Source organism: Neomonachus schauinslandi, chromosome 7, assembly GCF_002201575.2.
Source record: "Neomonachus schauinslandi chromosome 7, ASM220157v2, whole genome shotgun sequence".
NCBI classification, from domain to species: Eukaryota; Metazoa; Chordata; class Mammalia; order Carnivora; family Phocidae; genus Neomonachus; species Neomonachus schauinslandi.
Window position 1 is genome coordinate 24,425,095 of NC_058409.1, and position 14,265 is coordinate 24,439,359.

A 14,265-nucleotide genomic window follows, 5' to 3' on the forward strand; every position below is an offset into this window, starting at 1 on the left:
ATTGCTTTAAGAGCAGTTGCCGGCCCCCACCTCTTCCTCCTTCTGCTCCCACATTCCCCTTTCACCTCTTCCCTCTGCGGTGCTCAACCACATTTGACCTACATTTCCACCCAAGCTTCTGATTTACATGTGAATGAACAGCACCGCGATTTGTTCTTGCGAGGATCCCGGAGGTTTACAGCCGCCGCTCGCGGAGGGACGTGGTGTGCCGAGCAGGCTGTTCCAGACAGAACGCCGCTTCCCTATTCGGTTTGCAATTTAGAGTCTGAAGGTAAAAAGTACACTAATTAAATCCATATTAGGCGGAGCAGCGGGGGCGGGACGAGGCGAGCGCGGGAGGCGGCCGCGGGGCTGCCTGTTGCCTAGCAACAACGCCAGCCGAAGCCGGCCCTCTGCAAAAAGCCAGGGGACAGCGCCGCAGGCGGCGGGGCTGGGGGCGGAACGAACGGGGGCGGGCGCTGGCGGCTTGAGGAGGTGGGGGCAGAAACCCCAACAGAGACCCTTGAAACCCTCTTTTCCACCCCGGGAAGGCTCTTTTTGATACTGATACTCGAGATCAACACCCCCGGCTTCCCTCCTGCCCACTTCTCATTGACCAACAACTTTCCAACCAAGGCCTGGTGACAAAGGAAAGCAAGCCAGCTTTCCCGTGGCTGGCTGGCCAGAATTTCTTACCAACAGAAGCAAAAAGGCTAGGATCCAGCCTTCAGGCTTAAAGAGCACTGCTCTGCGGAGAAGGCAAAGACCCGGTGCTTAGCCCAGAGGGCCTACTGCCGGGGGAGGAGGCTACAGTGAAGGGCAGGTAGCCTTCATCACAGGGCGAACAGTGCCCTCTGCTGGCAGCATCCTGGCGGGTGGAATTCACCCGGCTTCTGGCACCTGCCCACACACCGCCACAAAAAGTCTTAGTCTGGGGGCGCCTGGGTGGCTCAGTGGGTTAAGGTCTGCCTTCGGCTCAGGTCATGATCTCAGGGTCCTGGAATCCAGCCTCTTGTGGGGCTCCCCGCTCAGGGGCGAGTCTGCTTCTCCCTCTCCTTCTGCCCCTCCCCGTGCTCTCTCTCAAATAAAGATCTTTAAAAAAAAAAAAAAAAAAGTCTGGGGGGCCAAAAAAAAAAACCTATGGTGCTCATTCTTGCACTCTGACGGAATAACAGTGTGGAAGGGACATAAAATGGGTCAGGAAGAACACAGAGGCAAGATGAAAGATGGGTGAAGGAGGTGAGGCCCTACTCTCCCCATCTGGTAAGGACAAGCACAGGAGCCTCATAATTCCCCGTGGAAAAACCCAGGACAGAACCAAAGTGCATTTTAACGGGGCCATGGCAGACACTGCTCCTCAAGCCCATCCGGGGCTGGAAGTGCTTTTTCTGAATACTACACAATTTCCATTGGCCTAACTGATGACTGTTAAGTGTTTTCTTAAGAATATCACATTGGGAGGATGCAGAGGGTGCTGTACAGGGCAAAAGGCAGAAATAAATTTATTCCATCCAGACTATCTCAAAGCGAGCCCCCTAGGCTGAGGACTTTGGAGCGGAGGCCCCACCCACAGCGTTCAAAGGAGAGAAGCAAAGCATAATGTTAGAACCCACAAGTGTTTCAGCAGGAGCCCCATATGTTTTTTTATAAAGAGGCACAATGTTAGCATTGTTCTGTGCTCAATAGTCCAACTGTTATAACTAATGCTTTTGGTATGAATACGACCATTTAAAATTCCCAACCAGTTGCACTTAGTGACAATACGCATCAGAAAACAAGCCCAGAAGCAGAGATTTCTCACTTTGGGGTCAGTTGGCTTTACATACACATACACATGCCTTTTAATGTGCCCAACTTCCAAAAATACACTCAACATTTGCATGAACAATGTTCTTGGCCCTGGCGTGTGCAGCTGCAAATACTAAAGCACATTTTCACATGTATATTTGAGAACTTAACATTGACTCTGTGCACACAGGGCTGATGCCCAAACAGAGGGGAGTGTGTGCCCTCCGTTTCCTTCCACACCAGCACCTAACTCCCCACTCCCAACCCCAGCTCACCTCCAGCTTAGCCTCTCTAGCACACAAGCAGAGCTGCCTCTCCAGGTCCTCAAGCCCCCTGTTCTCGGTCTCCAGGTCTCCCGTGCCTCACCTTCAGCTCCCATGCCCAACACCCTCCTCAAGCCTGGCGGATCCAGTGGGGCGTCCAAGGAGAGCTGGATAAACTCACTTTTGATAATATAGTTCTTTCTGAGTCTTGGAATAAATGTCCCTGAATTCATCAAGGTTTTTAGGCAGCAAAGCAACTGAACCTATTTTGTGTATGGGGAAATTCCTTATCCCTTGAGTCTTGAAGGGAAGCAGTTACCCCCACTTCCACTTTTGAGGTTGGAGGCTTGGGTAAAAACCAGCAAAGGAGACCTGGGGCCGGCCAGTCAGGCCTAGGCTTTTGTGGTGTTGATGGAGTCACCAGAACTGTAGGCATTACTGGGGCCAGTGGAGCTGGAAGGCCTGGCATCCCCTTGGTCCCTCCTGGCTTCAAGCCTGTAGCCCAGTCTTCCTAGGGATTCCCAGAGTTGACCTGAGGTCCTCCAGCAAATCCCTCCTCTGCTCTAGTCAGGCAAGGCTGGTTGGTGTCCACTGTCTGTAAACAAAATTCGTCCCCCAAGCTAGGCTCCAGGTGACACACACACTCCTCACATCAATTATGATTAAAAAAGAAAAGAAAAAAAGACCATTTTGCATATTAAGTTGAAATGCTCCTCTGATTTGTCTCCTCTCCCTCCCACCAACCCAGACAGAGCCTCTCTCCTCACAAAAAGGGGGGAATACTGCAGTTTTTAAAATCCATAAATTAATTACCAAATAATCCACACGACTTGGGTAAGGCTACATGAAAACACTTAGAAGTACGCTCCCGGCCAGGGAAGAGCGCCGAGTCAACCAGCGTCACCCCAGTGATGTGGGGGAGGGGCAGAGGCCGTGCTCCCCACCCCTGGGATGGGGTGTTACCGCCTGTAATTAGAGGGGGGCGCGGAAGGAAGGGCGGTTTATCTGGAAGACGGGTCTCTGGGGGCCAGGCCAGCCTGGGGGGCAGGGGACGAGGGCCCAGGTCGCTCCTGACAGCGTCCAGCTGGTCCTGAAGGAGCCGGACCCGCTCGTCCAGGCTGCGCCGCTGGGCCAGGACCGCCGCCTTGCCGGCCAGCAGGGCGCGATAGGCGCTCAGCTGCTCGGCGGGCAGGGCCCGCACCAGCACCTCGCGCAGGGCCCGCTCGCGCCGCGCCACGTGCTCCTTCAGCTCCTTGGCGTCCTCCTGCTGTCGCTGCAGGAGCCCGAGTCGCCGCAGCAGAGAGGCCTGCAGCGGCGGGGACAGCGCGCCGTGAGCAGGGCGAGGGGGCCGCCGATCCCGGGACCGTCCCAGCCCGAGCCCGCAGGCCCCTCGGCACCCCCGCCCTCCCCAGCCCCGACCCCCGGTCACCTGCTCGTCCGGGTCGCTGTCTGCGCCCGCCCGGGCCAGGGCGCGCCGCACGCGGGCCAGGCGACTGCCCAGCAGCAGCAGCAGGCCAAGCACGCGCTCTAGATCGGCCATGAACCTGCTGAACCGCTCTCGGTCGCGGGGAGCACAGGCCTGGCCCACCGCGGCCTCCAGAGCGGCCCCGCGCCTGGCCCAAGCCTGGGCCGCCCGGTGCAGCTGCTCCTGCTCGGCCTGAAGGTTCCGCAGCATCTTTTGGAGGAGGTCGGCTAGCTCCATCTGCAGGGAAGGCGTGGGTACTTAAGGGTGAGGCCAGACCCCGACTCCTCGGCCCATACTCTGGGCTCTTGCCACACACCCCATCTCCACCAGCCCCTCCGCACTCACTTTCTTGGCTTGGATGCTGTTATTTGCATCAGGGAGACCCTGGCCACAGGCCTGGTCAGGCACAAGGTGGGTGGTATGGTTTCCAAACCTTGTCTCCTCCTGACAAGTTGGCAGGAACTGGCTGGAGCTAAATAGATAGAACCTGGGGACAAAGCCAGAGCTCCCTGGGTTGTCCTGCCCCAGACTGCAGGGACTTAGAATCCCCTGAGTCCCTGGTGCCCCTCACTCACCCTGGCTCAGGACTACCACCAGCCTCCTTTCCGGCCTCCTCACAGGCTGGCCTCATGGCAGCCCAGACCTCTGCTAAAGGAATCAGCCCATCAAGCAGGTCCAGGGGTGGCTCTGGGCTGGGACAGGAAGTGAGAGTGTCACTCACAGAGGGATCCAGTCTGGCCAGCTCCTGAACCAGCTCCTCAAGGCGAGGACTGGGCCATGTTGGCCTGGAAGCAGGCTGGCCAGTGCCCCAAGCCAGGGCGGTATGGCCAGGAGCACCTGGGGTATTGTTGCTTGGAGGTCCCAGGGCATCAGCTGGGAGAGGTTTGAGAGAGTCACTCTCTGCAGCTGCAAGTGAGTCAATGGTCAGCCGTCCACTGGGGTCAAAGGTTGCGATGTCACCATTTGCAGTCCTGGGTGGGCTATAGTTTATGGTCTTAGAGACACCCATAGAACCATTTATCCTCTGCCAGCAGTCATCTGCCCCTGCAGTCTCTGGGTGCTCATGGAGGGGGTGCTCCAGGGAGACTGTAGCCTGGTCAGCCCTCTGGCCCGAGCCAGTTCCATACTGCTGGTCAGAGACATGGACACTGGAAGTGGGAGAGACACTGAATCAGAAAAAGCTCTGTCCAAAGACAAGCAGTGGCCTCCAAGGGCCACTTGTCCCCGTCCCCACCAGCCAGGCTCCCAGGCTCCAGCAGGCTCCCTGTCCCTCTAGCATTTTTTTTTTCAAAGATTTTATTTATTTATTTGAGAGAGAGAATGAGATAGAGAGCATGAGAGGGGGGAGGGTCAGAGAGAGAGGCAGACTCCCTGCTGAGCAGGGAGCCCGACGTGGGACTCGATCCCGGGACTCCAGGATCATGACCTGAGCCGAAGGCAGTTGCTTAACCAACTGAGCCACCCAGGCGCCCTCCCTCTAGCATTTTGTTGATATGTGTGGGAAAGGGATGTCTCACTCTGCTTGGAAGCAAGAGGCAACTCACCTGGGTGGGTTTCCTGGGGGAGCATGGGTGTCTGGAGGTGATCTCCTTCTGTCCAGGGGGACTTCTTCCAGGAAAACCTCATCATCTGGAAGGGATGGGAGCCCGGCAGACCCCATGCATGTCTCTGAGACCCTCTGTTCCCAGCCAGTGGGACTGCTCTGGGGATACTCTGCAGGACACACCACTGCAGCTTCCTTTTGAGTCAGGAACCTGGAGGAAGGCACCCCACACTGACCACAGTGACCAGGAAGGAAGCTCTTGGTGCTGCACCAGAGACACAATGGGGTGGGGTGGGGTGGGGGGGGACCATAGGGAATGTAGTTTGCAAAAGACAGAATCAGAAAGCTCAAACTGAGGGGAGGGAAGGGGCCCTCTCTTTCCTGGGTAAGAGCTATGAAACTGCTTTTCTCCAACTCGCAGTCCCCCAGTGGTCCATGTCTCTCACCTGGCAAGTTTGGTCTGAAACAATGGTCTGGGGGTTTCTGCTCCGTGAGGAACAGCCTGGAAAGGCAAACAGTTGCTGGAAAATGTAGCTCAAATTTGCAGTCTCCCAGATGTCCCCCACCCCAAGCCTGCAGCCCCTCTCTTCCACACCTGGACAAGGGGCATGACCCCTCCTGGACCTCCCCAGGGAGCCAAGACTTCCCCTGAAGCGCTCCGACTCCGACTAGAAGGTCTATAGGCGTCACCGAGCTTCAGGGACCGAGGTTCTGGGTCCTCTATGCCTCGGGGCTGGGTTTCAGGCGGCCATCTGTTCCGGTGACCTTCGAATTCTGCCAGCACCCTACGCTCCTGGGGCTCGGGCCTGGCAATGCCAGAACTGGAGCCGGCCTCACCCGAGCATTCCCCGGCGGATCCACCGCCCCGACCCACGCAGTCTAGCTTCCCTGGCTCCGAGAAGCACCACTTCCGCTGCTGGGTGGCTAGGCGCCCCCGGCCAGCGGTTCCCCTCGAGGGAGCCCCGGAGCGCGCCGGCTCCACTTCCCCGCCGCCGCCCGGGTGGCTGAGCGAGGCGGAGCGCGGGTGCGCCGCGGGCGGCCGCAGGCGGGCGGGCAGGCTCATGCGGAGCTCCTTGCGCTGGAAGGACGTCTCCCGCAGCACTCGCCGCTGGGCGCCCTGCAGCCGCTGGCGGTAGGCGGCCCGCGAGGCCGGCGGGCTGGGCGGCTCGACGGCCCGCGCCGCCGCCTCCGCCTCCGCCTCCGCCTCGGCCGCCAGCGCAAACAGCAGCGGGGTGGCCTGCCGGCTGAGCGGCCCCGGCGTCCCCCGGAGCTCCGGCGGCCGCGGCCCACTGCGGGGCTGCGGGGACGTGCGAAGGCCGCTGGCGGAGGCCGGGCCGCCCCACACGACGCGCACGTAGTCCCAGTCCAGGTAAGGGAGGAGGTCGGTCCCAGGCGACGGCGTGGCCGGCTCGGGAGCGCCGGAGGCCGCGGAGAAAGAGCTGTAGGCCGAGTCGGCGCGCGCGGACAGCCGCCGCAGGTCCAGGCTGCGAGTGGACGAGGCTGGGGAGGCGCGGTCGCCCCCAGGCGCCGGGGCCTCCATGGCCGCGCAGCTGAGTGCTGAGGCCAGCTCCGCGGGGCCTGGAAGAGCACAGACGGCGGCGGGGAGGGGGAGGGGGGAGCCGCGGGTCAGGCTGGCCCCTCCAACACGGACAGCCAGGGGCTGACACATCCCCTCCCGGGCCACACGATCTTTAGCGCTGCCACCTCCCGGGTCGGGGATGACAGAGGTAGGGCCAGCCCCTGGGAGCAACTCTGGAGTTGGAGGGCGTCAGCTATTCCCCTTAGCTCAGGGGAAGGAGCTGGCGACTAGCCCACTCCCTCCTGAGGCTCTCCAGGCTGGCAGCCCCCCGCCTCTACCCTGGCATCTCCTGGAGCGCTGAGATTGTACCCATACTCCTTCCCTCCCCAACCCAGTCCCACCCTGGCGGCTTCCTGGCGGCTTTGTTAGCTTCTCCATGTGATCTTTCCCTAATAAACAATGGTCCGAAACGTTCTGAGATCACAGGGGAGCGGAGAAAGGAGGGGGCAAGACCCAGGTCAGGGGGCAGGGGCAGCCTCACAGCCTTAACCCCCCTTTCCCCTGTGTCAGTTAGGTTCCAGGTGCTTTATATAAATATTTATCTTGATCCTCACAACTGCTATCTGCATTTTACAGATGAGGACACTGGGGTTTTAAGGGGGAAATGATTCGCCCAGGGGCACACAGCTGGTAAGCAGCAGAACCCTGTCTGGAATCTGTGCCTGCCTCCAAGCTTACTGCAGGCAGAATCAATTTCCTAGAAGCAAACCCTGCTGAAAACCAGTTTACCTCCATCACACCCCCCCAAAACTGCCAGAAGTCTCCAGCAAAGCCTAAACTCCACTGTGGGAAAGTTACCCCCACCTGCTCTCAGAATACTAGCAGATACCGCAACAACATGGTCTCTGCTTTGCAGGCTCACACCCCCACCTTTGTCCTGCTACTCTTGCTCCTCCTACTGGGCCCAGCTTAGAGGTCTCCTGACCTTTTGGAAACCCCTACAGTGTCCTGAGCTTCCCCAACAAACACAGTACTCAGTCACCCTGCAGTATAATTGTTGGCTTGCCTGTGATTCCCTCTTCCCATTCCCACCCCGAACTTCCTGAGAACAGGCCCTGTACTTACTAATCTCTGTACCCTCAGTGCCTGGCACGCAGTCGATGTTAAAAAAATATTTGTGGAATGGCAAGGAAAGGAGCAAACTTGCAATGAGTGGATAGGGGGGTTGGCTTTGGTAGAGAAGAAAGGGGGCTCCTTTGCTTCTGCCCACTCTTCTCTCCCTCTTCGTCTTTTCTGGTGAAGGGGACAGAATGAAGGAGGCAGGTGACACGGTGGACACTGTCCGGGTTACTCATGCATTATTAGGAAGCAAAAGAGCAGGCAAGCACAGGTGGAGCAGAACAGGCCAGAAATCAGTACCTCCCCAGAGCCAAGAGGGGAGCAAGGTGAGTGAGGGGAGGAGCTGGGTGGGTATTCATGGGTCAAGGGCAAGAGCAGCTGTGAGTCTTAGGAAGCGGGGGGCTCCTAATGGGCGATGGGGACTTTGGGGAGGTGGGAGGGCTTGCTTTCTCTGGGCTGGCATGGGGAGGGATGCAGAGGAGGGTGATGGGCAGCTGGGGTGGGAACTGAAAAGCAGGTTCATTTAAGCCTCCTAAATACTATTTGCAACTCAGAGTCACCCTCCACCCCCTTCCCCAAGGCTGCAGATGCTACAGATTGCAGGACAGGGGAGGGAGGGGAGGTTAGTGGTGTGAGGATATGGTGTTTCCTAAAAGGGAGAGGCAGTATCTGCAGTATTCTCAGGAGGGGCTCTCAGCTGATCTGGAACCAGAACATCTTGACAGTGCCTAGTGGAGCTATCTTTATGCCCACTAACACCAGCCCTGCACGTTGGTCCTCACACTCAGGTCTGAGGACCTCTTTCACCGAGTGTTTCTACTCTCTGGACTTGAAGACAACAAGAAGCAATTCTGAGGAGCAGCTCCTGGGAGGACAGTCACCTCCTCTAGGAAACCCGCCCTACGCACCCAGGCACTAACCCTCTCTCTTCCTAGTCTGAGCCCACCTTGGGAGCTTTGTTTTCCCTCATGCATGCCACCCATGCCTGCCCATTGTTGCCTTCCAGCATCTACAGATACCCGCGACCGTTCACATACAAAGACGTTTCCTCGAAAATTTTATCTTGTGAGTTACTGTGTTCACAAAGGATTCTGACTCACCAAATAAAAACAGCTTAATGGATAATAAAACTGTGTTTACATATGTTTGCTGTTTGCCCCTAACTTAAGGATACTTTTGCAGTGGGGGCTCAGTAGGCAGATAACCATGCAGATGCTCACACTGTGCCTTTTGCAGAACCTGCTACTCTAGGTGGGTGCAGCTCCTTTAGCGTGTGTTGGGGCCTCAACACAAAGAGCAAGGAGTTAGCGCACTTGTCTGGCTGCAGGGAGCCTCTTGCAGTCCGGCCAGCCATTGTGGCCGTGGGTGGTGACATCCCCAGAGCCCTGGCCTCAGCATTGCTGTCAGCAGCGGGCTGGGCCGCAGAGCCAGTGCCTACATAGAACTGAGGTCCAGAGGCTAGAGCTTAAGGAGCTCTTCAGGCCTTTGGCCAAGCCTCACCAGAGCAGGGGGAGCAGCATGGAATCCCTGCCGGAACACGGCCAGATTGGGGTTGGGCAGTAGGCCGGGGGGGGCTCACGTATACTTGTCACCTGAATGAAAGAGCAAGAGAGGAAAAGGAGACAAAGATGACTGCAGTGTTCAGAGCTGGAGGCCTGGGAGGTGGAGGTGCCAGCCTCAGGAAGAAGGAAGCTGAGATGGGGACTGGCCTAGGGTCCAGTACTCATTCAGTCTGGGGCCTGTAGGCTTTGCAGGGTTTGTGGCAAGTCTGGGAAGCTGGGAAGTTGGGTTATGGGTCTAGACCTCAGCAGAGCAGTCCAGGCAAGCAGGCTGGCTCAGGTTTTTAGTTAGAGGTTGTTGGGGAAATGGATGAAGACAGCTTCCGGCTGGTAAAATCACACCAAGACAGCAGGAGCAGATCCAGGTGAGGTGACCAGAAAGGCAGACAACCTCGAATGCTCAACAAAGATCAGGAATTAAAGCATACTCTCTCAAAGGCCACCTCACATCTGACCCCTCTGTGGAGAGGTTGTCCAGGCCGCCCCTCTCCGATGGTCTTCCCTCAGTAGCATGCTCACTGTGGGGGCGCTGCCTGCACGGCAGTGTCCCTGCCACACGGAGCTTCGGGATCCTGGGCCGCGTCTTCAGTGCCAGCACCCCAGACTAGTCTGGCCAGGCGGCATGTGGGGAGGTTGCGCGGCCCTCCCAGTCCCCTGCGGGCCCTTTGTCCCGGTCAGTCCACACGGACGGTGCAGCCCCCGCAGCCTCCGCTCTGCGTCGCTCTAGCCCCGTTGTAGTCCCCAGAGACGGGAGCTCGGTGGCGCGCCGGGCGCGCAGAAAAGGCGGGGTGCTGGCTGCACCCGGGGACAGGAGGCCGCGGCCGTGGGCGGACCACATACCTGGGGCTTCAAGCTCTTGTAGGTCGAGGCAGGAGAGAGGCACTAGCCTGGCGACCGCAGGGGGCGGCAGAGTCACGCGGTGTGGCGCGACAGCGGGACTCCGGGGACGCCGGGGGAGCGGATGGCCGCTGGCCGGCGCATTTCGGGGCCTTTCCTGTTGGGTTCACTGTCGGGGAAGGAGGACTCAGACGCGTGCGGGGACAGCGCGTTCGGGGCCCCGCGTTCTCCCGCGGCTCGGCGGGCGCGGGGCGGGAGCGGGGTGGGAGCGGGGTGTCGCGGAGAGAGACCCCACCGCGTGCGCTGGCCACACGGCGCGCTCCCCCGACAGCCCCTGCCGCTCGGCGAAGAGTTCCCGCACGCAAGGGCCCGACTCGACCCGCGCCCGCCAGACTAGGCGCGCGGCCCAACACCCGGAGGAACCACGCGCCGGCCGCTCCGCGGCGCCCCACCCCCCACCCCTACCCCTCCCGGCCGCCCTCCGGGAAGGGCGATCCCGCCACCAGCCCCGCCACCCGCGCCGCCGCCCGGCCCCGCAGCATACCTGAACTCCAGCCCGAGACGCGCTTCTGGGCGCCGGCGGCCGCGCGGTCACATCAGCCCCGGGGCTCCGGCTCCCGACCCCACCTCCCGGCTCCGGCCGCCGCGGGGGAGGTGCCACGTCCGGCCACCGGGGGCGGGAGCGCGGAGTGGCGGCGCTGCCTCGGGGATCGCCCGCGCCTCGCCGCCCCCCCCCCCCCCGCCCCGTGGTGGCCGCTCTCCCGCCTTAGCCCCGGGCCCAGGAGGTGGACACTCGTTCTCCCGCCGGACGCGGGCTTCCCGCTCGGGGCGGGAGAAGCGGGAGAGGAGGAGGAGGAAGGGCGACCACGGCGCTCGCCCGCCCGCCTCCAGCGCCGCCTGACCGGGCGTGTCTTCAGCTGCCGCGCTGCGCGAGCTCGGGGCCCCGGGGGTCCCGACAGACCCCTCGGTGGGGAAGCCCTGGCCCGGCCCCAAGGGCTCCAGACGGCCACAATTCCTTTCAAGTGTGGCCGAGCAAACGGAGGCGCCTGGGGCTCGTGCCTGTTCCCGTCCCTCTGAGTACAGTTCAGATTAAGTCACTCCTTGACCAACTCTCTCTCCAGATCCTCCATTTCCAAAACTCTTCCAGCTCTTTAACTCCCACTGTGGGCTCTTATCTCCCATTTTTGCCCACCCCACCCTCCTTTTCTCCATTTCTCCCACTATCCCGCATCGTCTAGGCCCTTCTGGCCAGCCACCTGAACCACAGCGGGCGCATTGTGTATCCACTCCTGCTGCCTTCAGTGGGTCCGTTAGGTGCTGCACGTCTGCACATCCCCTATGGCTTGGATAGGATTCACTCCAGCCTGGGAGTCTGGCTCTCAAGGTCTTTGACTTCAGGGTTCTCCAGACTTCAGAGAGTGCTCTAAATTCATCTGCCACTGTGCTTTCCTCCCTGCCATGTCCTCAGCCTTCCCTGCCCCCACTTCCCAAACCTCTATCCTCTGAATACTGGCTCCACCAAGAAATGCTCCATCCCCAGAAGGGACTATGGGGCCCTCCGCAGAGCCCTTTCAGTTCTCCAGGTCCTCTGCTCCTGGTGTGGGCATAAAAAAATTTTTTTAAGAGAGAGAGAAGGGTGGCGGTGGAGGGGGAGGAGAGAAAGAATCTTAACCAGGCTCCACACCTAGAATGGAGCCCAACAGGGTGCTCGATCTCACAACCCTGAGATCAGGACCTGACCTAAAATCAAGAGTCTGACGCTTAACCTACTGATACACCCCGGCACCCCTGCAACTTGATTTTTTATTTTGAAGTTATATTTTGGAGCTCTTTCACTATCTGTACATAGAGCTGTATCATTCTTTGCAATAGGTGCATAGTTATCCATTACATGGGCATAAATAAATTGGGTTATTTTTTTTTTTTTAAAGATTTTATTTATTTATTTGACAGAGAGAGACACAGCGAGAGAGGGAACACAAGCAGGGGGAGTGGGAGAGGGAGAAGCAGGCCTCCCGCCGAGCAGGGAGCCCGATGCGGGGCTGATCCCAGGAGCCTGGGATCATGACCCGAGCTGAAGGCAGACGCCCAACGACTGAGCCACCCAGGCGCCCCAATAAATTGGGTTATTGATGGACATTTAGGTTAACCGTGTATTTTACTGTTAGTGATTTTGTAATGAATACCCCCGGACATGTATCTTTGCTCACATATGTTTGTAGGTTAAATTCCTAAAAGATGAATTGGAAGTGGATCCTCCCAGCCACCCCAGCTGACCCCATATGGATCAGAGAGGAACTACCCAACCTAGCCTTTCCTCAATTTCTGACCCTAAAAATCACAAGCAAAATAATTATTAATGTAGTCATTCTGTTTTGGAGTAGTTTGTTACACAGTAATAGATAAATGTAACAAGCTATGTACATTTTCAATTTTGGTTGATATTGTTAAATTTCTTACAAAGAGGTTGTACCAATTTACATTTCTATCAGTGTAGGAGAGTGGCCATTTTCCTACATCCTCACTAATACAAAGTATTATCAAAAGTTGATGCCTACAGGGCGCCTGGGTGGCTCAGTTGGTTAAGCGACTGCCTTCGGCTCAGGTCATGATCCTGGAGTCCCTGGATCGAGTCCCGCATCAGGCTCCCTGCTCGGCAGGGAGTCTGCTTCTCCCTCTGACCCTCATGCTCTCTGTCTCTCATTCTCTCTCTGTCAAATAATAAAATAAAAAATCTTTAAAAAAAAAAAAAAAGTTGATGCCTGCAATCTGAAAGGCAAAAATAGTATCTCACTGCTTTAATTTACATTTTTAATAAATGAAATTGCACATTGTTTTGTCTATTTAAAAGCCATTTGTATTCACTTTGGCAATCTGTCGATTCCCTTTGCCCATTTTTCTATTTGATTACTGGTCTTTTCTTATTGATTTGTAAGATCTCTTTATATATTAAGGTAATTAACTTTTTTTTTCCTTATGTGTAGCAAATATTTTCCCAAGGTTGTGTCTTTTGACTTTGTGGTGGCAATAAATCTATAGTCCCTGGCTGAATCAACAGATTTATCTTTCTTTTAGACAGCAGCTACATAGCTGTCATAATAATTCAGAGATAGTCATGTATTGGTTAAAATACAGTAGAGGCTAGAAAGCTTTCAACAAAATCATGTTGTCTATTTTTAGAAATCCAACAAAGCATGAATCATTGCTTATACACAAATCTCTACTTAAGTTGTAAATGTTCCTTTACAGCAAGTTTGTTTGCTTTCTAATTCTGCACTGAATTCACCATACTTGTTTAAAGATACGACTTCACAGGAAGACAGCCACTAGAATCAAGTACATAGAGAATGGAGCTCACTCTCTCCTGTGGGGGCTTCTGACAGGTAAGGCCTCTGAGCAAGAGTGGGTAGGGACTGGCTGTCATGGCATTAAACAAAAGTTCCCTTTCAGATCAGCAGTCCTTGGGAAGGAACGTTGGGCTGTCACATTCCTATCGAGTACACATATATCACCTTTTCCCTACAGACAGTGGATGATATCTCAACCTCTGTTTGCTATAACCATAATAATTCGGCTTTTCTCCTCTAGCTTGGCCCCAAGCCTCAGGCCTAGGACTATTCCATCTTCCTGGTCTACCTTCGTTCAGACGTTACCTACACACCCTTGGACAAGAGAGGTTAAATGAGACAGATGGACAGAAACCTCTCTTCTTTTCCTGCCCCAGTGGACCCAAGACAGGTAAGTGGTGGTCAAGTGAAAATTTCTATTTTGCTCTTCTGGTCTCCTGGGACCCAGATGAAAAGTGTCAGCTAAGCTTCATGTTGGTTTTCGAGAATATAAACTCAGACTCTGAACAAGACCCCCAAAGGCATTGCCCAGAAAGGGCAACAGCTGGCTCAAGCCCAGGAATGACCAAACTGTCTCTTCTGGGCTCGGGCCCTAACAGAGTAATGAGATACTCTCCAAAACGCCCTCTCCTAAAAGTGCACTCTGCTTGCCAAGAAGTTACCTGGTCAGCATTTTTAAGGGGAAGGCAATCCAATTCTAGAGCTCTGGGCCCAGAGCTGCACACAAAACCCACGTGCTGGCCTGGGGGCAGGGCTGGGTCAGAGCATGCCATGTGCATGTGGGATGAATTGTGGTCGTGGTTGGCTCTGGAAGCAGATCGTGCAGATATTTGACATGCAGGTAGG

General features: G+C 56.7%; 1 protein-coding gene across 1 annotated transcript; it reads right to left on the reverse strand.

Annotated features, from left to right (window-relative positions):
- Nucleotides 1-2,422: 2,422 nt before the first annotated feature.
- SHROOM1 (shroom family member 1) lies at nucleotides 2,423-10,092 on the reverse strand. The gene is made up of 9 exons (XM_021702089.1): nucleotides 10,076-10,092; nucleotides 5,634-6,616; nucleotides 5,485-5,540; nucleotides 5,040-5,249; nucleotides 4,071-4,643; nucleotides 3,841-3,982; nucleotides 3,460-3,732; nucleotides 2,994-3,336; nucleotides 2,423-2,541 (listed from the first exon to the last, which is right to left on the reverse strand). The coding sequence occupies exons 2-9, from the start codon at nucleotides 6,576-6,578 to the stop codon at nucleotides 2,423-2,425; spliced, it is 2,661 nt and encodes an 886-aa protein (XP_021557764.1). The 5' UTR covers nucleotides 6,579-6,616; nucleotides 10,076-10,092.
- Between the last annotated feature and the right edge of the window lie 4,173 nt (nucleotides 10,093-14,265).